We start from the raw sequence: 23,562 nt of genomic DNA, 5'->3' as shown, positions 1-23,562 counted from the left end.
AATCAAGTTTATTTTCTAAAATCAAAGTAAAACTGAACAACTCAATGTTGCAATAAATCAAGGTCGACACAACAACCTTTTAAACATCTACAAACTCTCAAGCCTCAATTGAGCTCAAGTGCACAGAAAGGTCATAAGTAAACCAATATCCTTCAAAACAGTCTTGTCAATATAGCGGATAAATAAAACAATGTTAAGTAAAATTAAATAGTCAAAGTCTACTGAATGTGCTGGTTTGAGCCTCATCACCAGCTGCAGTCATTTCCTCATCTAATAAATCAAACACCTGCGATTAGCAACTACCTGCTAATGCACTCACATTCACGTAAAGCGTCCTTGTTGACAAGTTTTGGGTGAGTAAAGCCAAAACGCACAAGATATAGTACCTTCAATGCCCTTAGATGGCGATATCACTTCTTTATATCAGAAACAAACTGCTGCAGAAAAAGTTAGCTGCCATGAAAAATGTAATTTGTAATTGCATTACTCATCACAAATGTAGTGGAGTAAAAAGTACATTTACTTGCTCAAAAATGTAGTCAAGTAGAGAGTAAAAGTTGCCAATATCTTTGATACTCAGTACAACTACAAAGTAGCCAAAAAGATACTTAAGTACAGTAACTAATTACATTTACTCAAGTACTTTACACCTCTGCAAACCACCAAATTGAACTTCAAAGCATCTTCGTTTTGGTCGAATTTTGTTCAAAAGGACATTACACCCATTCGTTCTTTGATTATCAGGGTCTTCAAATTTTAGTCTGTTCACAATACAAAGTAATTGTGCATTGTTTGTACTTCAGAAGTCTTTGACTAAACTAGGTGAGTCATATGGATTTATTTCATGCTATCTTTTTGAATCTTTGGACCCCATTGAATTTCATAATATGGACAATATTCTTCAAAGTAATTTCCACAGAAGAAAGTAAGTCATACAGGTTTGGAAGGACATGAGGGTAAGTAAACGATGTCAGAGTTTTCATTTTTTAGTGATCTAAGGGTTGTTGAGGGATATTTGCAATGTAAAGTGAGATGGTGTGGCAAGTTCATACAGGCTCAGACTAAAGTACTGTTCATTACCTCAGTGTTGTTTATATCCACCATTAATTTTAATACCATATCTATCTGATTCTATGTAAACTATGACACATGCATATGACTCAAGCAATCCATGATGATTATCTCTCCTCCTGTTTTCCATATCTTAATATTATTTAGTGAAGACACTGTCTTCCCCATGAAGATTTAGTTAGAGCATAATTGGACGAGTAATTTAGGGGTAAACAGATCTGAATCTAGGTCAGACATTTCCTCTCCCTCTTTTGACTCAGGGTTTTAAAATGCGGCTGCAGTGGCACTGAATCTCAGGACAATGGAGTTTGCTTGGAGTGTTAAAAATAAATAAATTGGACTTTTATGTTTCTCCTGATGGTCAATATTTGAAAGCAAACATAAAGGAACAGTCTTATAGTACATTGTTCTGGCACCTGACACAGAGGGACATTGTGCTGAGGACATGTGAGGAGGAGGAGGGAAAAGAGGATGCCCGCTAGGTGAATACAGAGAGCGAATGTGCCAATTTGTATGTATAAATGTGTGTGAGGGAAAGCAAACGAGAGGGAAAGAGAAACCCTTGTGGTAGACAGAAAGAAATAGGATTTGAAGCTCAAACAGAGGAAGTTAAATCAGCTGTTGAGGTGACTACTAGGTTAATGGTTTTACTTCCTTAACTTTTCTTGCTATAGTCACATAACAGGCCTCACTATGTCCTCTTTTCTTGACTATTTAACCATCACTGGTCTGAAAATCAGATCCACAATGCATCTTCTGTCCTTAAAATCAAATGAAAAGACATCTCATGAATGCTGTCTGCTCTGTGATCAAATTTCTGGTGTATTGGTGTGCAATATACAAGCAGTGTTTATGTTTTATGTATCAGTTTCGTTATTATGCATCTCTCAGTTCTCCTGCGTTGTGGTATGTGCTACGGTCATATTAAAAGGTAAAGCATGAGTGGAATGCAGAAAGTCAACGCGGTGTTGCTGTGAAACACAGTTGTTACTCAGCGTGACCTTGAGAACATTTGTGATATGTAACATATAAGGGCTTCATCCCTCAAAATATTCATCATCCTGAAGGCTAAGAAATGAATGGCTAATGCTGATTAATATTTCTTGTATTAAAATTATGTAGTGTTGATGCTCGGAGGGACTTAGAGTTTGATTAGCATATAAAAGAGATAAAGCAAATATATATATGAATCAGAACATCTCAAAAAAATGTCAACCACAATATTGCACAGCTGTTTGCACAATGTGGCATTTTTCATGGCTGGATGAGTCTTGAACACAGCAGACAGAAATGGAAAGTGCACTGTGGACCTGCATCACAACATGCGTTGTAATGTGAAATATGAGCCCAGAGAATGCCTGAGCTCTTTGCTATGGCATTGAAGGTGTGCGCTGCTGTGCACAACCCCCTTGATGCAGTTGCTAAGCAACCACTTTATCGTCTTGTAGGACCTGTGCCGAATGCTGAGGCAACCTCGTATCTGACTAACTGGCACCAACTCAAAAATACAGCAAAAATAGGGCTTTATTCACCTTGACAGTTGTGGGAAAACTCAGTGGGAAAGCACTGTACTCCCTAAAGAATTAAAAGGACATGCAAAAGTCCACTGCAACCTAAAGTTACTTGGGAATAATAATTTAGGATGTTAGGAGGAGGCATTAAAGGAAATCCCTGCTGGAAAATCCAGCTTGGTAAGGTGGCAAGCTGAGTTTTGGAACATAATAGCTATTAGGTGTTTTTTAGATTTTCCAAACTGGACAAGCAACAATCCAGCTTGTTATGCCAGATCAAGGTGATTTTTTGCAACTTAGTATCTGGTAATACAGCAAACTACATGTTTAGAGCAGCGAATAAACAGCTTTGATTCACTAATAACAACAGGACAATAACCAGCTTGGACCAGACCATCTTGGACTAGCTATGGCCACCCTAAAAACAGCTATGACCCTTTTGGACCAGCTAGTGACCATCCTAAAAACAGTTATAACATCTTGGACCAGCTATGGCCATCCTAAAAACAGCTATAACCATTTTGGACCAGCTAGTGACCATCCTAGATAAGCATTGACCATCTTGGACCTGCTAAAACCTAGCTTGGGCCAGCTAGTGACCATCTTGGACTAGATAATGACCATTCTGGAACAGCTATGACCAGCGTGGTCCATCTAGTGACCATCTAATAACTATCTTGGATCGGCTAGTGACCATCTTGGATCAGTTAATGACCATTCAGGAACAGCTATGACCAGCTTTCACTAGCTAGTGACCATCTTGAACCAGCTTATGACCAGGTTTCACCAGCTAGTGACCATCTTAGACCAGCTAGCTAATGACCAGCATGGCCCATCCAGTGACCCTCTAATAACAAACTTGGACCGGCTAGTGACCATCTTGGATCAGTTAATAACCATTCAGGACAGCTATGACCAACTTGGTCCAGCTAGTGACCATCTTGGACCAGCTAATGACCAGCTTTCACTAGCTAGTGACCATCTTGGACCAGCTCATGACCAGGTTTCACCGGCTAGTGACCATTCTGGAACAGATGACCAGCATGGTCCATCTAGTGACCATCTTGGACCAGGTAATGACAATTCTGGAACAGATGACCAGCGTGGTCCATAGTGACCATGTTGGACCTGCTAATAACCATCTTGGGCCAGTTAGTGACCATCTTGGACCAGCTCATGATCAGGTTTCACCGTCTAGTGACCATTCTGGAACAGATGACCAGCGTGGTCCATCTAGTGACCATCTTTTACCAGCTAATGACAATTCTGGAACAGATGACCAGCGTGGTCCATAGTGACCATGTTGGACCTGCTAATAACCATCTTGGGCCAGTTAGTGACCATCTTGGACCAGCTCATGATCAGGTTTCACCGTCTAGTGACCATTCTGGAACAGATGACCAGCGTGGTCCATCTAGTGACCATCTTTTGCCAGCTAATGACAATTCTGGAACAGATGACCAGCGTGGCCCATAGTGACCATGCTCACCCTGCTAATAACCATCTTGGGCCAGCTAGTGACCAGCTTAGACCATGCAGCTAGTGACCATCTTGGACCTGCTAATAGCTTGGCCCAGCTAGTGAACATCTTGGACCAGCTAATAACCATCCTGCACAGCTGTGACCTGCTTGAATCAGCTAATAAACAGCTGGATGGAACTACCATGTTCCAAAACAACTACCAGTTTCCACTGGATTTCCCAGCAGGGAATAACATGTTTATTTAGTTTCATATTTATTATTATTATTATTTTTATTGTTGTTGTTGTCGTCATCATCATATTAACCTTTAGTGTAATAAATCAAGGTTTTAAGTTCACTTGTGAATAAAAAAATATAAACGAAAAATAGAAATATGGGCAGTTTAATGGAGCTGGGAGATGGAGCTGAGCTAAAAAGGGAGCTCGTCCCTTTAGACGTTATTAGGCTACATGGAGGCGCACTTCCGTCCCGCATAAATCGGTTTAGGGGAGCAGGTGCAGGGAAGGGGACTGAAGCATCACCTTAGATAAAGCAATATATTTGATTTGCTGTAGCGTTTAATTTATACATATACGCTGGGTCGGAAGATGGTAGCAAAACAAAGGATCCGTATGGCAAACGAGAAGCACAGCAAAAACATCACTCAGAGGGGGAACGTGGCGAAGACCCTGGTAAGACTGTCATTGTCGTCTGTATAAACGTAAATGAATGATGCTTGTGCCATTTATGTATGGATTTCGCTTTTATGTGCATGATTTGGGGTTATCGTGTCTCATTTCGAGGCCATCATCAGTTTTCACGATGGTGTTTTATTTAAACATCATATGAGGCGAGTGCAAGTCTAATTCTTCATCTAATTCTTTTCAGTATCGGGGATCATCTTAAATTAGGCTTAATTCGCATGCAACGTAAACGTGCTATTGTTTTTACATAATCACAATCTGCTCAATAAGCTTTATGAGTCAATAAGCGTGATGCAAACCAGATTTAGTTAACGTTGACGCCTGTGTTGTTGCCATGGCCACAGTTGTAGAAGCTGATGACAGATGCACATAACTAATCTGACCATTGGTGACCCTCCCTTGTAAAGGTGCAGTTAAACTGGGTCACAACATCTGCCATAGGCGCCAATGAAATCATTTTGCCATGTAGGGTAAGCTGCTGTTGTATTTGCTGTGGGAATGTGGCAAGAGTTAATGCATGATGAAGAACCCATGATGAAGTATGTTAATGAGTATTTCGGTCATTATGACAGAAATAAACCCAATAGTGATTATCAACATCCAAAAAGTCATATGTGGATCTGATTTTATATATATATATATATATAGGGGTGATTTTGCAGGGGAGTGCAGCAGCAAAATGATAAACAAATTACAAGCATAAATACAATAGAACGAAGATACAAATGAAATAGGCCTAAAACAGTGCTTTATGTGCTTCAGGTAAGTCTATCAGTATAGGTACAGAAATTGAATAATCAAATGTAAAATTACTTTGCATAGTCTTCACTGTATAAATTAAATATAGTAAATTTTTGTTAAAGCTACAAAAGTCATTTTCTCTTTGTCTTTTGTTTAATTAACATTAATGACAGATGGCAGCAGTTATATTAGGCTGTTGTCCCTTTAAGAGCTAATGCACAGATCCAATATAATGATGTGCATCCGTTTTTTTTCCTCAATTGTTTATGTTCACTTAAGACATAAGTGACAGTGTTTACGAGGATACTCACCAAGAGCACTTCGAGGGCACTTTGACATAATTTTGTGTATATGTGTCCATTCAAGAACAAAAAGACAAGAAAGAGAACTTAATTCTGTATTCCATATATATATATATATATATATACAGTTGAGCTCAAAAGTTTACTTACCCCTTGCAGAATCTGCAAAAATGCTAATCATTTTAACAAAATAAGAAGGATCATGAAAATTGCATGTTATTTTTTATTTAGTACTGTCCTTAATAAACTATTTCACATAACAGTTGTTTACATAAAGTCCACAAGACAAAAAAAATATCAGAATTTATAAAAATTACCCCATTCAAAAGTTTACATACCCTTGATTCTTAATACTGTGTGTGGTTACCTGGATAATCCACGACTGTTTTTTTGTTTTGTGATGGTTGTTCATGAGTCCCTTGTTTGTTCTGAGCAGTTAAACTGAGCTCTGTTCTTCAGAAAAATCCTTCAGGTCCTGCAGATTCTTCAGTTTTCCAGCACCTTCTGCATATTTGAACCCTTTCCGGCAGTGACTATATGATTTTGAGATCCATCTTTTCACACTGAGGACAACCGAGGGACTCGGACAAAACTATTACAAAAGCTGCAAACATTCACTGATGCTCCAGAAGAAAACACGATGCGTTAAGAGTCAGGGGTGAAAACTTTTGAACAAGAAGTTGATTTTCATTTAGTTCTGTCCTTTGGAAGCTACAAAAGATAATTACATGTTTCCCAGAAGACAAAAAAAGTACAATTTGTTATGTTCATTCAATTCAAAAAGTTTACATCCCTGACTCTTAATGCAATGTGTTTCCTTCTGGAGCATCAGTGGATGTTTGAACCTTGTTTAATACTTGTGTTTGAGTCCCTCGGTTGTCCTCAGTGTGAAAAGATGGATGTCAGAATCATACAGTCACTGCTGAAAAGGGTTCAAATATGCAAAAGATGCTGGAAAACTGAAGAATCTGCAGGACCTGAAGGATTTTTCTGAAGAACAGAGCTCAGTTTAACTGCTCAGAACAAACAAGGGACTCATGAACAACCATCACAAAACAAAAAAACAGTCGTGGATCATCCAGATAATGACACACAGTATTAAGAATCAAGGGTATGTAAACTTTTGAACAGGGTCATTTTTATAAATTCAGCAATTTTTTTTGTCTTGTGGACTTTATGTAAACAACTGTTATGTGAAATAGTTTATTCAGGACAGTACTAAATAAAAAATAACATGCAATTTTCATGATCCTTCTAATTTTGTTAAAATGATTCACATTTTTCTAGATTCTGCAAGGGGTATGTAAACTTTTGAGCTCATATATATATATATATATATATATATATATATATATGCAGGGGTTGGACAGTGCAACTGAAACACTGGCCAATATAGTGTTGGAGGTTTCAAACCTATATATGTGCAGCCTAATGGCTAAACTATTGAATTAGAAGAGCAACAGCACAGCTGTACATAAAATATTGCAATCCATACAACATAATGAAAGACATATCAGAGTTCAAAAGAGGACAAATTGTTGGTTCGCTTCTCGCTGGCTCATTTGTGACCAGGACAGCAAGTCTTTGTGGTGTATCAAGAGCCACAGCATCCAGGGTAATGTCTTCATAAAAACACGTAGGACGAACCACATCCAACAGGAGTAACTGTCAACGCAAGAGGAAGCTGTCTGAAAGGGATGCCCAGGTACTAACCAGGGCTGCACTTCGACTCTCCTGTTTACACCAAAACTGTTTGTCAGAAGCTTCACAAGGTCAATATTCATGGTTGGGCTGCTATAGCCAAACCTTTGGTCACTCGTGCCAATGCCAAATGTCAATTTCAAAGGTGCCAAAAGTGTAAATCTGGGGCTGTGAACAATGTGAAACATGTATTGTTCTCTGATGAGTCCACCGTCACTGGGAGTTACGGTGTGGAGAAGCCCCAAAGAGGCTTAACACCGGACTATTGTTGTCCAGAGAGATGCACAGGGGATCAGTGGATCAGTGATGGTTTGGACTTGGTTTGGATATCATGGCATTCCCTACTGTGCTTGATGGCTGCGTCACTGCCAAGGCCTACTGAACCATTCTGGAGGACCATGTGCACCTAATGATTCAAACATTGAACCCTGAAAGGGGGTGGCATGACAGCAAGACTTGTGACAGAATGGTTTGATGAACATGAAAGTGAAGTTGAACATCTCCCATGGCCTGCACAGTCAAAAGATCTAAATATTTTTGAGACACTTTGGGGTATTTTGGAGGATCAAGTCAGAAAATGTTTTCCTCCACCAGCATCACATAGTGACCTGGCCGCTGTTCTGGAAGAGGAATGGCTCAAAATCCCTTTAAGGTCCCTGTGAAGGACTTGTATTTGTCTTTCCCAAGACGAATTGATGTGAATAGCTTGGCTGCGAAAGGAGGCCCTACACCATACTAAATGAATTATTGTGGTCTAAAACCAGGTGTTTCAGTTTCATTGTCCAACCCCTTTATATAAAGATAACCGGCTAAAATGGCTACGTCAGATAAAATGGCTATTTGGTATAACATGATGCAAACAAATTGATGACAAACAAAATTGATTTTGTGTATGGACAAACACAACCTAGGAAAAAGTCTTCAGGTGTTTGTTTTCTTTTTGTTACTGTGACATTATGTAGACATTTGTGTCATGTGTAAACAGATTTATCTGCCAAAATTCCAGACCACAGGGGTATTGTGCTTTGTTTATGAAATATATATTTTTATTTATGAAACACTTCAACTTTCACTGTTTCAGCGACCGCAGGAGGAGAAATATCCGGTGGGGCCATGGCTTTTGGCACTCTTTGTATTTGTTGTTTGTGGATCAGGTAATATTAAAGTTTGTATTTTTTAGATTTATAGATTTTTAAATGTGCTGATTACCATTCCTGTTTGTGTAATAAACTGATTCTGTCATTTTTCGTTCTCGTTTTCAGCCATTTTTCAGATAATTCAAAGTATCCGAATGGGAATGTGAGTCCCAGTGTTCTTCACATACCCTGCCCTACATCTGAATGAGATTTTTTTAGGTGATTGGATACAATCTGAAGGTGGAAATCCTCTTTGTGGGTCAGAGGGTTGTATACTGAGCTGGATCTAGTGTACAATACTACATGACATTGTCACACATGTTTACAGTGTCCCTAGATGAAGGGAACACGTGCTTTTCTACAGAATCATTGTTGTTGTTGTTGACACATCTTATAATTTTTATCATATTTATTTGTGATTGATGATTGCCATGATCTATTTCTCTATTTAATCGTGTTTGCGTGAGCCTTTTTCAAATAAACGTCAAACACATTTGGATAATGCCTCATATATGTTTTGCTCTTTTAAAAGCAGTTCAAAACTTTTCTTTGTCATTTAAGTATATTTTTTTCAAATGTTACAGTAGATTATGTAAAATGGTACATTTGTCTTGTAAAATTAGCAGAAAGCACATTACTGTACAGACTACAGAAAACCCCACTGAATCAGGGATCTTTATGAAGTTTATGGGTCACCTGGATTTCAAACTGCAACCTTTTTTGACTCTTGATACTTAATCTTTGAACATCAGAGTTTTTCTATCTAGCTCCATAAGAAAATATGGATAAACTGAAGAAAGAGGAATTATTTTAAATTCAATCCTTTAGATTTTTCAAGGGTCATAAAGAGGGACTTATTTAGATAAGATTCTTGTTAAATTCCTGTTATATAGCCATTATTCATATTAGAATTTAAGATTAAATTATGCGCAGTACTATGAAGCTCAACAAAGTAATCCAATTTTAAATTTCCTATGAAATCAGAATGAAATTTTCAAAATGCATGTTATTGTGAACGATGCATGTTTTATTTTTTATCTTTTCTTTTTTTTGATCTCGTAATTTTTAATCAAAATATAACTCGATCTCCCAGTGAAAACATTAGGTTTATTAGGTCATTGACAAATAAGGTTTTTTTTAAAAGTGTAAAAAAACATAATGGAGATATAATTAATTTTGAAGTTTTATTGTGTGTTAACAATGAGATTATGTGGTTTTTATAATCAATTAACACTGCTTTTGTCATTTTTTTACAAGATGGACAAAATTTGTCACCAAAAAAGCCATTCGGTTTAACCAAAATTTCGGTTTTACCGAATGACAATATTTTCAAACAATGCTAACATGCTGATATCTAGCTAGCTAACAAAAGGACAATCAAATGTTTTATATTTAGTACAAGTTTTTAAAATATTACAACATTTTCCATGTTTTATAGCGGTTGTACCGAATGACCTGATGTATCGGGACATGCGTATGAGCAAGTGAAAACATGAATTTTTTAAATAGTTAAAAGAGAATTAGTTACTTTGCTTTATGACCATGTGGTCCTTTGCAGATGTCTGAATGATGTCACATCCTGTCACATGATATTGAGCGCATGACTTGATCCAAAATGGTCCCTTTATATTGGTTACTCCGAATGACATCAATGAAATAAATTTTTTCGGACATTCTCATAACAAAGCAACAACTTCTACACATAATCTTAAAACCATTTTGCACTATGTTGATATATGATGTTATAAAATCATGCCAGAATAAAAAATATATATACATTTATTACATTTTAAGATATTTGAATCACAAATGAAATGGCTGTATTGGCCTTTGGATGGTTAAACCGAATGACCTTTTGACAATTCAGAATCTTTAAAATACCTTTATATGTAGCAAAATATAATTAAAACCTTTTGGATTCAATAAGAGATCTGGTTGTACTGCCTTATATACTTTGGATGTCATATCTTTTTTTTTTTTTTTTTTTTTTTACTATTAAGGCGTTTGGACAAAAAAATGACCCGACCCGTCACGTCATTATACTTATTTTTCCTTTACAATAATGTTACACTTGGATGTACATCACAAGAAAAGACGTAAGAAGAAAATATCTGTCGATACTTCAGTTCCATCACGTCTTCAAGAAACAATGATTTTAGCTTAACTACAGCTGTTTGGCCCTAACATCTGAACTGAAAAAAGCAGCAACCGCAGTATGATACTGTATAAATACTCACCAGTATGTAGAATCATGTCCCTGTACTATGATATAAACCCTGGCTAGCATAGTTATCAAGCTTATTCAGTAGTCCAGTCAAAAGAATACACCTGGGATGTCACAGAAGCTAAAGCATCAAGGATTCTTCCCAACGGTGTTCACAAACATGACTTTATTGAGAGTTGTGAAGTGCAACTGGCAAGTGCAATTACAGTATTTTACAACTTATCTCCTGGTTTGAGAACATGCACAGAACATAAGCATACAAGTTGTACACAATGCAAATCCATGTCAGCTATATGATAGTCAAGAGTAACTGTAAGTTAAGAGATTGATCCAGAATACTTCACTGTCCAAACTGAAAACAGAAATCACATGGGTGTAATACTTCAAAATCATCACAAAGTAGTGTACAGCAGGTGTTAGATGAGTAGTTTTTCCATTTGTCAGATAAATATCGTAAGACTGTTCCTGCTTAACAGCATTAAAAAAAAAAAAAAAAAGGATGTTGTCTCCTGGGTAAGCCAACTACCTCGCTACCCTTCAAATATGTACAACCTATATAGTGTCTCTTTTACCGTTTCACATGATATCGCTATTTTACAAAATACTTACACTAATCATACAATAATATACAGCCTTGTCCACCTCGAAATTCAGCTTGCGTCTCATCCGTCATTCTCACTGCGCAGAGAACGAATGCAGAATTTAAGCATCATACCTCCTCGTTTTCTTCATTCAAAAAAGTATCATGATTACACCAATGCAACTATGGAAGTCATCAATGCGTCTGCCTTCCCCATGCCAGCTGGGGCACAGATCGGCAGATCTTCAAAGTTTCGTCACATTCGTCACCATAAAAGTGCTTGCTTTATTAGAAGCTCGCAGTCTAAAAAGACCACCGTCAGCATTTACACTACAAAGGTAAGGGAGACATGGAAAACAGCCTTGACTGAAAACCAAACGTGACTTTAGACACAGGCACAGTGATTCTTTATATAACGTCCTCTCCGATTGTTTTCTTCAACCTGACAATCACATTCTGTGGATTTTGGCAACGTCCCACCTCAGCCAACTGGATTGTCACTGGTGTATACGACATTTGTCAAGTTTTGAAAGGTGTGCAAATTTCATCAGTCTAACATGTGAGCGAGGCATGTTTGTTCATAAGCTTCAGTCCGTTTCCTTTACGGTTCGAGCCACTCGTCATCCTTAACAGGAGCTTTCATACTGGTGCTACGCCGAAGGTCCCGAGTTTTGTGCTGCGAGTTGGGCCGACGGGGCAGGCGGCTGCGCTCCTTGCGTGGACGACGACGGCGGCGAGCCGGTCTGAACTTGCGCCTGGAACTGTGCAAGCTGCTCCGGACTGGCCAGGTTCTTCAGCAGGTTGTTTTCTTGCTCCAGTTGAGAGTTTCTCTCAATCAGTTCTTTAATCTGTTCTTTCAACACCTCCACCTCCTCACGAACAGCATACATCAAGTGACTCTTCACAAGATCCTGAAAGTGGACAACAAAGCATTATTATCAAATCTTTATGTTCATTCATCATTCATCAAAAGCATCATTTTATTACATGTATCATATTGTTGTGTGGAAACAAATCTCCTCCGAGGTGCTGTGTTCACGGTTAGGAGGGTTTGGAATAAAGCCTTGAAAAGCTTTAACCTGCATCCTACTCACTACCCACAGTCCCTCCCCTCCCTTTATGCTGCTTGGCGTCACCAAACTGACAAAATGGCCGTCCCACACCGCGTCAGGCCAATCAGAAGCCGAGATATTTATAACTAGGTGTAAAAGCTTTGGGGTTTGCCTAGCAACAGTAACAAGGCGCACAGATCGCGTGAGCACGCAGGCAAAACCCCAGGCAAGTCAGCAAACAAACACCAAACACTTAACTCGTATTCTTATCAGATTTTAGTTTAAACTCAACCTGGACTAAAGCTAAATAGCTTACTATGTTCAAAACAATTAAATAATTTACGAAACGGCACTGAATCGACGCTGTCAGAGCAACAATCATTTGATAATGATTACATAATTCATTCCTCTGGCGCTGATGCAACTCGACAGACTGCTTACGGCATGTAAACAAAATATCTGTTTAAATATACACTATTCATGATGAGAAAAGCAGGATGACTTACCATCGCTTGTTCAATTTTGTTGTCTATGGCCACAACACTGGCACCCGATGAGCTGTGGGGGGAAAAAAAAGAGAGAGAGAGAAGTCGTTACTTCACTGCTTAAATACACCAGCAACACACAAGAAACTATGGCAACAGCAAAACAGTGTCACCCTAAACGCATAAAATGCCGAAAATCATCATTTCAAGGCAATGTAATATCACATACTACTACAATGTTTTCTGTGGAAATCTCTAGAACTCGTCAAGCGCTGCTGTATTCATTCAGAAAGGTACACTTTATATTCAAAGCTGCCTTCAGCACCATCTTTCAGGGACTGCGAGTGAACTGAAAGAGCAGGCGAGCTGCTGACAGCTTGGGGTTTTTATCCGACCGAAGCAAAACACAGCAATAAAAACGCTCAGCTGTGATGTAAATGAGCCGAATTTCTCCAAAACAGCACCGAGTCTATTTTCATTTTCACCGCTCATAATTTTGCACAATACACAGGCTCGTGCATGACACAAGCTTTAGCCTCGTGACGGTTTATTACGAGCATAACAAGTTTGTCATTTTACCTATTGTCGAGCTTGACGGACGAAGTCTCTGTCCCCAATAACGATGAGAGAAAAGATATTGAGAAATTTCTAAGCTGACAAACACCAAGATCCATCGCCACGGAATAGCATGGAGAATTCATGCTATTGCGTCCATATGAAATCGAGCAGGGAAGCGAACGCGTGTCCTTCCTATAGCCTTTTCAGCATTACATCCTTTGTGTGCGTTTGCAGGAATATTATGCCGTGACTCCCCAGCAGAAAAGCTCGCTTTATCAAGAGACCGTACATCCAGTGCCGCAGCACAAAGAAACTCCAAGGTCAGCTCATCTCTGCGCTGGTGAATATCTGCAGCCTGTGGTATTTGCATAATTTATTTTACACCAGCACAGCTCGGCACGCTATTGGCGGCGAGCGAGAGGTATTTGACTAATCTATGCAGCGACGTCCCCATTCGACGCTCTTCCGACTCGCTCTGGATAATTTATTCAAACGCGACCTGCCTTATTAGAAAATCCGGTTGGAGCGAGTTGATGTTATTTCCATCAAAAGTCTCAAGGCACCAACAGCTCTTAACAGCCCATTTCTATTATTCAGCATCTATATTTTACCGCAGAATGCAGACAGAAATAATAATTGTCTCTCCATGTTATGTAATTTGCATGGTCCTTCTGGGAAGAGAGTATTTTTTTAAATACTGATTTTTGAAAAATATATTTCCAGTTTGTTTAGCTTTATTAAATACACGGGCAAAACAATATTTGAAGGGCAATGCCTATGCTTTGAGCACCGTGTTTACATGTCGCCACTTATCGGCAGCCAGCGGAACTGCAGTGGAGTGAATCCCTTAAAGCAGGGGGGTTTCCGCTCTTACAAAAGTAGTTGAAGCCTCATCAGGAACTTGAACCATAGCAGGGACTCCCCCAAAAATTATAAAAAGAAATCCGTGTTAAAAAGGACAGTTCAGCCAAAAATGAAAATCTATTGTGTTCCACAGAAAAAAAGTCTTATGATAATTCAGAGTAAATGACTGAATTTTAATGTTCGTGCAAACTATTAATTGATCAGACTATTAATGCACCACATTTTGCAATATATTTTTTAAATATACAAACCATTTGTACATGTTTTTCCCTGTGTATTCATCTATCTGCTCATGGACCTCAAGGGGTATGGCTGAAAGCTCAGGTCCTAATGCAGAAAGCTCTACAGCATGTTTAGATGAAACTCAGTCCCCTATGATTTAGGTGCAGCTAACTAATCTCATGTGAGCTTTAATTAACATGTTTAACTACACATCAGCGTGCTTCATATTATCCGAGCGCACACATGTGCTTGGTCTGAAAGGCTCAGTGTGATGCAAATTCAGTTGCAGAAGAGACCGAAGATAGATGATTAAGCTAAACCCAAGCACACTAATTCAACAGGACAGTTATACATCTCACACTATGGTGATCTAACTATGCTATATCTCAAACTTAAAAAAAAAATCTTTTTAAATGCTAACAGGCGTGATGTTCCAACTGTGTACCACATAGCTGCATACACAGCTTTCAAAGCAAATTCTATTTTCTAAATGCACATTAATGATCTTATTGTGAACAGTTCATTCATGCATGTTTTATTATTATTTTATTTTATACTTGTAATTCCTAATCAAAATCTCATAAGTCAATCTTTCAGTGAAATGACAGACTCCTCTCCAGTGACATATGCTGGACTTCTCCAATCATTTAGTCACTTAAACCTGCCTCTTTTTTATAATCGAATGCAAGCTTACTTTCAGATCTGCCTTCATTCAATTAACAACTGATGGACAGAACCAAGTCCCGCCATACATTTTTGTGTTTTCTGATAATCCATTTTACTTGGGTGTATGTCACAATATAGAAGAAAATATCTGTCACTACTTCTGTTATATCCTGACTTTAAGTTGTATATACAAGCAGACTAGGTGGAAAAATGAGAAAATCCCCAAGAAAGAACCTGAAATGATACAAGAGACATGAAACCAGATGTGTAGTAGGGCTGTGCAAATCGAAATCGTGATTTGGCTAAGTGCAATTATGACATCGCAAAGGCTGCGATATTTTTTGATTTTTAATTATATAAATATGTACACAGCGTGTTAGTGAAGAGCTGCTCTGTGATCAGTAGTAAATGACGCTTCATCTAAAAAGCATTGCAGTTGAAAAAGCAACACGTCAAACATACAAACTTTCCAAACATGAGAAGAGTTTATGAACCTCTTATCCAACAAAAGACAACATTTAATAAAGTGTTTTTACTTCAAACTTACTTCATAACATCAGTCGTGTGTTTGAAATAGCATTTTGATTACCAATGCATTATAAATACACTATTATTATGGACATACCCGAGAAGGCATGAAGACAGAAAAACCATTGTCATAGTCATCTGTTTATTATATTCATGTTTAATCAAAGCGTTTCTATGTTTTTTTTATTCAGTCACTCACAGCAATATGATGTCCATAGGGGATTTCCTGGAACAACATGCATTATATTGCAGTACATTCTGCGAGTACATTCATTCTCAATCCTATTCTGGGTAAAAATAGGAAAAATAATCTTACATGTTACAGCTTCTTGATAAAGCTCTAATTGGTTTCCTTTGGAAATATGTTTTAAATTCACACTGAATGCATTTATGAATGTAAAGCGTGTGTGCGTCAAAATTGTGATTAAAATCAAAATCGCAAAATTGATTAAAAAAAAAAATCGTAATAGGTTTTTTTTTGGCCATATCGCACAGCCCTATCATTTATATTTATATAGTGCTGTCAACGTTAACGCATGCGATTAATTTTTTCCAGTTTAATGCGTTAAAAATATTTAACGTAGCATCCGTTTTTTCTGTCATCCTTTGGCTAGCATTACAATATATGATCACGCTCTTATTCATGCAAATGCTTTTAAACCATTTAAGTGCGCCAAAAGAGAAAAAGAGAACGCACTGTCTGTGAATGTACTGTCACGCACACGACGCACAGAAAGACGCGCGTAAAGATCGAGTACTGTCACACTTGAACGAACAAGCACACAATAATGCCAAAAATGTCCGTTTTGTCAAGTATCCTCATAAGAGCAGCCTTGAATGAGTTAAATAAAGTCTTAAAACGAAAGTAAACAGTTATGAGAAAGTGGGACGCGTGTGAGATCTGCGTCATGTGCAGCAGCGGCAGCTCTTAAAGCGACAGCAACCAAAGTCATTGAAGATCATCAAAGAACAAAGGTAACAGAAAATTACTCACTGCTCTTAACTAGAATGTTTTATAGCTTTAATAATGATTAATCTATATTAAATTTAGGCTATAAATTATGCAGTGCAGACTGTTTGTTAGCTTTATTCAATTTCTGTATTTTTCCTATGTTAGACAGGTAGGAAGGCACAGGTAGGCTAAATATGACATTTATTATGGGTTTATGTGAGAATTGTTCTAAGTTCACTTAAATGAAAAGTTGTTATATTTTTGAAGCCTAATAAATGTAAAAAAAAAAAAAAAAAAAAAAAAAGCTTTCAATTACACTAATGTTGAATGGCTATAATTCATGTTTAAAATTGGGGAAACAAATCAGTTTCATCGAGACATCAGTAGCAGTATTAGTATCAGTTATACTGGCCTTTATTCATAAAGAGATGTATTTAAAATATACTGTCTTTGTTGTTTCCTTATGTTGTTTTAATTTGGAGATAAACTGAAATTATTACATTATAAAATATATATTAAAAACCTATAAAAACTTAAGTGTTTTTAATTAACGATTAATCAGAAAAAATGTGTGATTAGTCGAGTTAATAATCGATTGACAGCACTAATATATATTATTTATACAGTCATAATACAAAAAATATCTGACAACAAAGATGTGTAATAATGTGCCTTAATTGCATATAAGATGTGGTTATTTTACAGTCCAGTTACATCAGCTTTGCAATTTCAACAAACTGTCATCTTGAGTGATTGTGGTTAGGTTGGTTTCCACATAAATTCCTGTTGTAAAGGTGTGTACTATTCACATAGATGGCAAACTACATTAAAGGTGGTGTAACACCCAACCGATAAACACAGAGGAATGCTTCATTAGGCTTACTGGATCATTTCCTGCCAATTGACAATAGATATCCTCAGTTCTTCTGAAACATTGCATAAGTCCTGTCCATGAATGACAAACCTTTGAAACATCAGCAGGGTTTTAAACCAAGTGTGCATCCAGTAAAAATAGATCACTTATCCTAATCAAGTGCAGCAGCGGCACACCAAATGAAGCCCCAAACTAAGCAGCTCAGGACGCTGTTAGCTGTTCCAGGCTCTTTGACTGGAAGTGGATTTAAGCAATTATGGAGTCCAAATATACCTCTGCTGTCCATGACCTGACCTCACACAACCACCATTCAGAGCGCTCATCTAAACGCAACCTACTTATTCATTGACATCTTTGTGCGCCAATCGCAGTTCGCAATCTCACTATTGAAACAGTCACAATTAAAAAACAGGCCATGGCACACTCAAACTCCAGCTAAGTACCTGAAGCTATATGACAATTTGTATGAACACCTGATTGGACAAGTAGAAAGTGTGTACTCACACATGAAGAACATGTTTCTGTCCAGAAACTTGGTACAAAGGTCAACAGAAAAAAATCATCCATCAACCATTTCCACTTAAAGTTTGATTGTAGCTCAAACAGAAGATCATAATGCACTAGAAATGCCAAAGTCATTGGTTCAATACCCAGGGAATGCATGGAGTTGCTTTGGATGAAAGCATCTGCCCTGTGTTTAAATATAAATGACTTTAAAACAGATTAAATGACACCTGACAGAAAATAAGAGAATAATGGAGACGTTTGACATGTATTGCAATCTAAAAGCATGTCAATGCAGCAATTATTTTGAACAAACATTCCTTCTGTAAATCAAAATCTGCTTCAATTCTCTCGATTTTTCTTCTTTACATATAATCAACAGACTAGATTGAACATGATTTCCTCATTAATCTGACACACATATGATGCTCAGAGGAACAAAGACCTCCTGAGACTCTCCAACAATTAGAGGCCATACCTTTCATTCATAATGTCAAATGCATTTGCATTTTTCTGTTTAAAATATCTTCCTATAAAGAATATGAATAGAAAATGCTGTGTAAACTACTGTATAGATTAGATGTAAGACCAGGCAGTGTAAAACATACTTTACCTTTTCAAATGCTGCTCTAACTCCCAGAACAAAAGCTTCATGGCCATTTCGTCTCGGCCGTGAACTGGGAGGACTGTTTCTCTCATTGATGTGTCAATCAGCAGTCCTCCAAAAACAGAACTTGCTCCTCTATTCCTCACACGACTCAAAAACACACATGTGCACATGCACAAAGAGGCATGGCCACTGTTTCACTCCCTTTATCTTCTCCAGCAGTAGTAAAAGACTGAACCACCACAAGGCCTGGTTATATTAGCTCCGTGGTCCTGTCTCCGTTTGTCTTTACTATACTGCCTTTGTGTATCTTACAGTGTGAACGATTGAGTGAAAACAGGAGTAGGGCAAGCTGTGACGTCACGTCACTGACAGGGTCACGTGGCGGTTACATAAACCAGCAACAGAGATTAAAATATTCCCAATGAACGCTTCTTGCACACACCCGTGCACTCAGGGAGGCTGCCGTCCTCACAACCCTCAACGGCTATCCAAACCCATCCTGTCCCAATGTTTTTTTCCCCTCTTTATTTTTCCCGGCACAGAAGCGTGCATTTCTCCCCTGTGGAGAGAAGAGGCGGGCCCCTGCACTTGAGCCGGGACTTATCTTGTCACTTCTCATCAGTATCGTAGCCCGACGCAGGCTTACAGCGTGTGCGGCTGGTGAAACACGCACACATGTCTCTCTAGCTTAGACTGCTTGCAGTAAAAACAACAATATGGATCCCAACAATGGGAGGGATTTTACCTGTTCAATTAACACTCAGTGAAAGCTTTGAATGGCATTGTGAGGCTCCTGTACTTACGTGTCTTTCTGTGGGCTACAGACAGCTGATCAGAACGAACACAGCCGCAGAACACATTCTGCTCAGAGGCTTTCATTCAAGCCTTCATAATACTTCAGAATCTTAACTCAGAAGGAAGTGATCTTCTGTTGAGTATGATAGTTTTAAATCACTGCATTACACTGTAAATAAAATGCTAACTAGATAGGCCTGTGGCTATCATTACATATTTAGCTGATCACAACAATCTGAGATATTCACAATCATTGTGCTGTAAGGGATAGTTCACCCAAAAATAAAAATTCTGTCAATTACTCACCCTCATGCCGTTCCAAACCCGTAAGGATTTCGTTCATCTTCGGAATGCAAATGAAGATCTTTTTGATGAAATCTGAGAGCTCTCTGACTCCTCCATAGACAGCCTACGCAACTGAAACTTTGACGATTCAAAAAAAGATCACAAAACTAATCCATATGAATTGAGTGGTTTTTAAATTGACTCGATCGCTTTATATAACGAACAGATTTAATTTAGGTTTTTATTCACATATAAACATTGATCAGTGAACAAACAGAAGCTCAACTGAACCTGCTTGACACACGAGAACAAACCTCTTGCAGAAGCTCAAACGTGCTGCGTAACACGTGAACGAACCTCATTTGTTTGTGTGGAAGCTCAAATGTGCTGTGTAACAAGAACGAACATCATTGGTTCTTGCGAAGCTCAAATGTGCTGCGTAACATGAGAATGAACCTCATTGGCTCTTGCTAAAGCTCAAACGTGCTGCGTAACAAGAATGAACCTCATTGGTTCTTGCTAAAGCTCAAACGTGCTGCGTAACACAAGAATGAACCTCATTGGTTTTTGCTGAAGCTCAAACGTGCTGCGTAACATGAGAATGAACCTCATTGGTTCTCACACGTCAAGCAAACATGCTTGAGCTTCTGTTTACCACAACTGATGTGTGAGTTGATGAATGTTTATATGGGAACAAAAGCATAAATTCAATTTGTTCATCATATAAAGCGATCGAGTCTCTTCAGAAAATTTGGACTAAACCTCTCAATTCATATGGATGAGTTTTACAATCTCTTTATGAACATTTCGAAGCATCAAAGTTTCAGTTGCATAACTGTCTATGGAGGGACAAAGCGAGTGTGGAACGACATAAGGGTGAGTAATTAATGACAATTTTCTTTTTTGGGTGAACTAACCCTTTAAATTTCAAATCATGGTATTTAATAACTGATATTTTATATACAGCACTTAGTTGCCAGAGAACACAAGGAATTTTAAGGGAATATAGAAATGCTACGAAATGCCCACTGTTTCTGGTGCAGTAGTGTACTATGAGAGCACTCTATATGACCTCAAAATAGGAGTGTTTAAATACAGTTCACTTTAAGTCCACAACACAGCTCGAATTATGATAATGCATTATGCACATGATGCAGTACGAGTTTCACCTTTTCACATTTTTACATAATTCCAACATTTTTAGCCAGTTACCTCTAGTCTATCTCTAATCTAGTGGACATGACTTCTCCAAAAATTGAAATGTAAATTAAAAAAATTAAATGTTCAACTTTTTATTAATGATAATTTCTTCTTATTATTTATTACTATGAACAGCAACAACAATCATTTAAAATTAAATGGTCAAAAACCTAACCCTAACATTTGTTTACAAAGCCTTAAAGGAAATCATACATCTTGTGCTTTCAAGTTCAATCTAAATAAACAACTGTGTATGTGTGAAAGGTGTATGTGTATTAAGCTTGAACTGCAAGTGACACGAGTGACCATTAATCACTAGCAAGTTTCGTAATCATGACAGCCCTAGTCTGAGAACTGGGCAGCCTCAATATTTACATGTAAAATAGACTAACATGATTTGAATAAGTGCCTGGAGAGTTTCGTCAAGAGATGAGCTGAAATGGACACTGTTTAAACAGCTGTGCCAAAGCTGCTGCTGCAGATGAGGACTGCTGCTCACAGAAGCCCTGCAGTCAGCAGCTCCCTGATACCCGTGAGCCTTCAGTGCCACAAAATTTATAGAAAGGTTACATGTTTCAAACAGTGTATTTAGACATGCAGGGCTGTCCCTAGGCAACCGGCCACCCTCAGTGTCTGTAACTTATCTGAGAGTCAGAGTGCAGATGCCATTCTCCACATAGTCTTCAACCTGAGCCTAGTTTATGATTTTGCCTGATTCACAATGGTACAGCACAACACCATCTGAAATGGTCCACCAACTTACCACATATTAGAACTCTGAATGCGTACCCTGCATACTACTATACAAGTTGGAAATTAATAGCAGGGTGTCTACAGATGTAAACAAGTTAAATTTAAGACTTTGAGATTTTTAATATACCTTATATGAAACTTAAGACCAAACCTGCGATGGAAATACACATTCCTGGATGAATCAGCATTTTTTGAATGAATCTCTTGAATTCAATGCCACAGACTTTAACAGTCACTTGTAACAATGTAATTGATACAATCATTATTTGAAGCACCATGTTGCTTTCAAAAGATGATTCACTCTATTTTGATCACTAACGTAGACAGTGTTTATATCCGAACTATACACTTATCTCAGTTCTTCTACAATAACATGAATATTTGTAACAGAAATAAAGATACCGTGTGGTTGAAAAGACCGTCTGTGAAGCCGTTTCATACCTATACTGTACATGACAACTGTTCTCTCTGGATCAGCAGCAGCACCAACACAGAATGTTCCAGTGTGATTTTGTCAAAAGTTTAATAGACAGGCGAATCATTGTAATTTAGGAATGAGATCATGTGGACTCATCGTTCGAGACATTTTTCATTAAACTTTCATTTACTCATTTTAAACTAGCTAGCTGTAGTTCAACCTGTATTCTGCTACCTCAATTCTCTCTGATGACGAATTGATAAAAAATAAAATAAATAAATAAAAATAAATCTTCGGTCTGTCCAATGATAGGCACTTCAGTCACTAGGTCCTTCAGACTGGAGAAATTTTTGCGGTAATGTGACCAAAAAAAATTTAAGAATCATCGGATCTGAATTTAAGTCAATTTAAGGCCTTTTATTAGGAAAACTTTAAGACATTAAGACTTTTTAAGGACCCGCTGCCACCCTAAATATGAATTATGCAATTATGCATTATGCAAGAACCCTACAAATTACATGAACAGCGAACTGGTCTCATGAACATGGTGTAGCTGGAAGATTGGTGAGATCACATTGTGGGATTCGTCATGAACAAACGAAGGCCACGCTTGCGTGAGAGAAAGTGCCATTTTGCCAATTGGGCTGACAGCAGCAGGTTGCACAACAGAGCTTCATCCTGTATTCTCCAGCTCAAACTCTGACAGTGCAGCACACACAGAATAGACTGGACAACCTCAGCAAGTTTCACTCCATGAGCAAGAAAAGAAGCATGTGAGAACAGCTTCAGCGTGCACTGTGCACAATTACTGCTCAGAATGACTTAATATGGTGACGTTTTTCTAAGAGGAGACAGATGTGCACTTCGTACATTTAAAAATTCCACAATTCACTCTTAATGAAATGACATTTTTAGCACAGATTATGGGCATGTAAAAAAGTGCCTTTTAAAATGGAAAATCGTTTGCTTCTGCTGGTTGTATCTTGCACGTAGTCCCACAGGTTCGTGAGCAGAGTGGTTTTATTTTCCGTAGAGTAGCGTGTTCCTCCAGCGTTTAGGGAAGTGTGAATGGTCACAGACTTCCTTACACATCTGTGGTTATGTAACTGTTCTACTAGTGTGCACAGAAGAAACAGGTATAAGTAATGTGGAGTGAAACCTGGAATTAGCAGGATTAGCCCAAAAGCAAAACAGCCACGGAAAAGACCTGGGACGAGTCATTGAAGTAGTTTCCACTACAGAAAGCATGAAGGCCTGCGGCTAGAATAGTAGAAGCCTTCTTGCCTTGCCGCTGTTATATGCACCAAATTTGCACCGGTCCGCCCTCTCCTTTTGTCTGGAAGCACTGTAGCCTTTATATAAAGT

General features: G+C 38.1%; 2 protein-coding genes across 5 annotated transcripts in view; one reads left to right on the top strand and one right to left on the bottom strand.

The window, feature by feature from the left end:
* Positions 1-4,450: 4,450 nt before the first annotated feature.
* Positions 4,451-11,455, top strand: serp2 (stress-associated endoplasmic reticulum protein family member 2). Its single transcript, XM_051905198.1, has 3 exons — positions 4,451-4,735; positions 8,573-8,645; positions 8,754-11,455. Exons 1-3 carry the CDS (start codon positions 4,652-4,654, stop codon positions 8,792-8,794), a joined length of 198 nt encoding a protein of 65 aa, XP_051761158.1. The 5' UTR covers positions 4,451-4,651; the 3' UTR covers positions 8,795-11,455.
* tsc22d1 (TSC22 domain family, member 1) overlaps positions 11,003-23,562 on the bottom strand; it is a 55,038-nt gene continuing 42,478 nt past the window's right edge. The window contains exons 1-3 of one of the 4 annotated variants that reach the window (XM_051905195.1): positions 13,548-13,873; positions 12,990-13,041; positions 11,003-12,342 (exon numbers count right to left, since the gene is read on the bottom strand). In XM_051905195.1, coding sequence (XP_051761155.1) covers positions 12,082-12,342; positions 12,990-13,041; positions 13,548-13,669 — 435 coding nt within the window. In that variant the 5' untranslated portion in view covers positions 13,670-13,873 and the 3' untranslated portion in view covers positions 11,003-12,081. Of the gene's footprint in view, positions 12,343-12,418; positions 12,961-12,989; positions 13,042-13,197; positions 13,521-13,547; positions 13,874-23,562 lie in introns of those variants that run through there. The other 3 variants (XM_051905197.1, XM_051905192.1, XM_051905196.1) reach the window with 3 other exon arrangements.

This window comes from Ctenopharyngodon idella, chromosome 9 (genome assembly GCF_019924925.1).
Source record: "Ctenopharyngodon idella isolate HZGC_01 chromosome 9, HZGC01, whole genome shotgun sequence".
Classification (NCBI taxonomy): Eukaryota; Metazoa; Chordata; class Actinopteri; order Cypriniformes; family Xenocyprididae; genus Ctenopharyngodon; species Ctenopharyngodon idella.
The sequence above is the reverse complement of the archived record's forward strand: the minus strand, read 5'-3'. Positions and strand labels throughout refer to the sequence as shown.

Bases quoted from the DNA above. Each gene is read 5' to 3' on its own strand.
- serp2 (XM_051905198.1), top strand. From the start codon at position 4,652: ATGGTAGCAAAACAAAGGATCCGTATGGCAAACGAGAAGCACAGCAAA. The intron at 4,736-8,572 runs GTAAGACTGTCA...TCACTGTTTCAG, and splicing joins GGAACGTGGCGAAGACCCTG to CGACCGCAGGAGGAGAAATA. The intron at 8,646-8,753 runs GTAATATTAAAG...TCTCGTTTTCAG, and splicing joins ATTTGTTGTTTGTGGATCAG to CCATTTTTCAGATAATTCAA.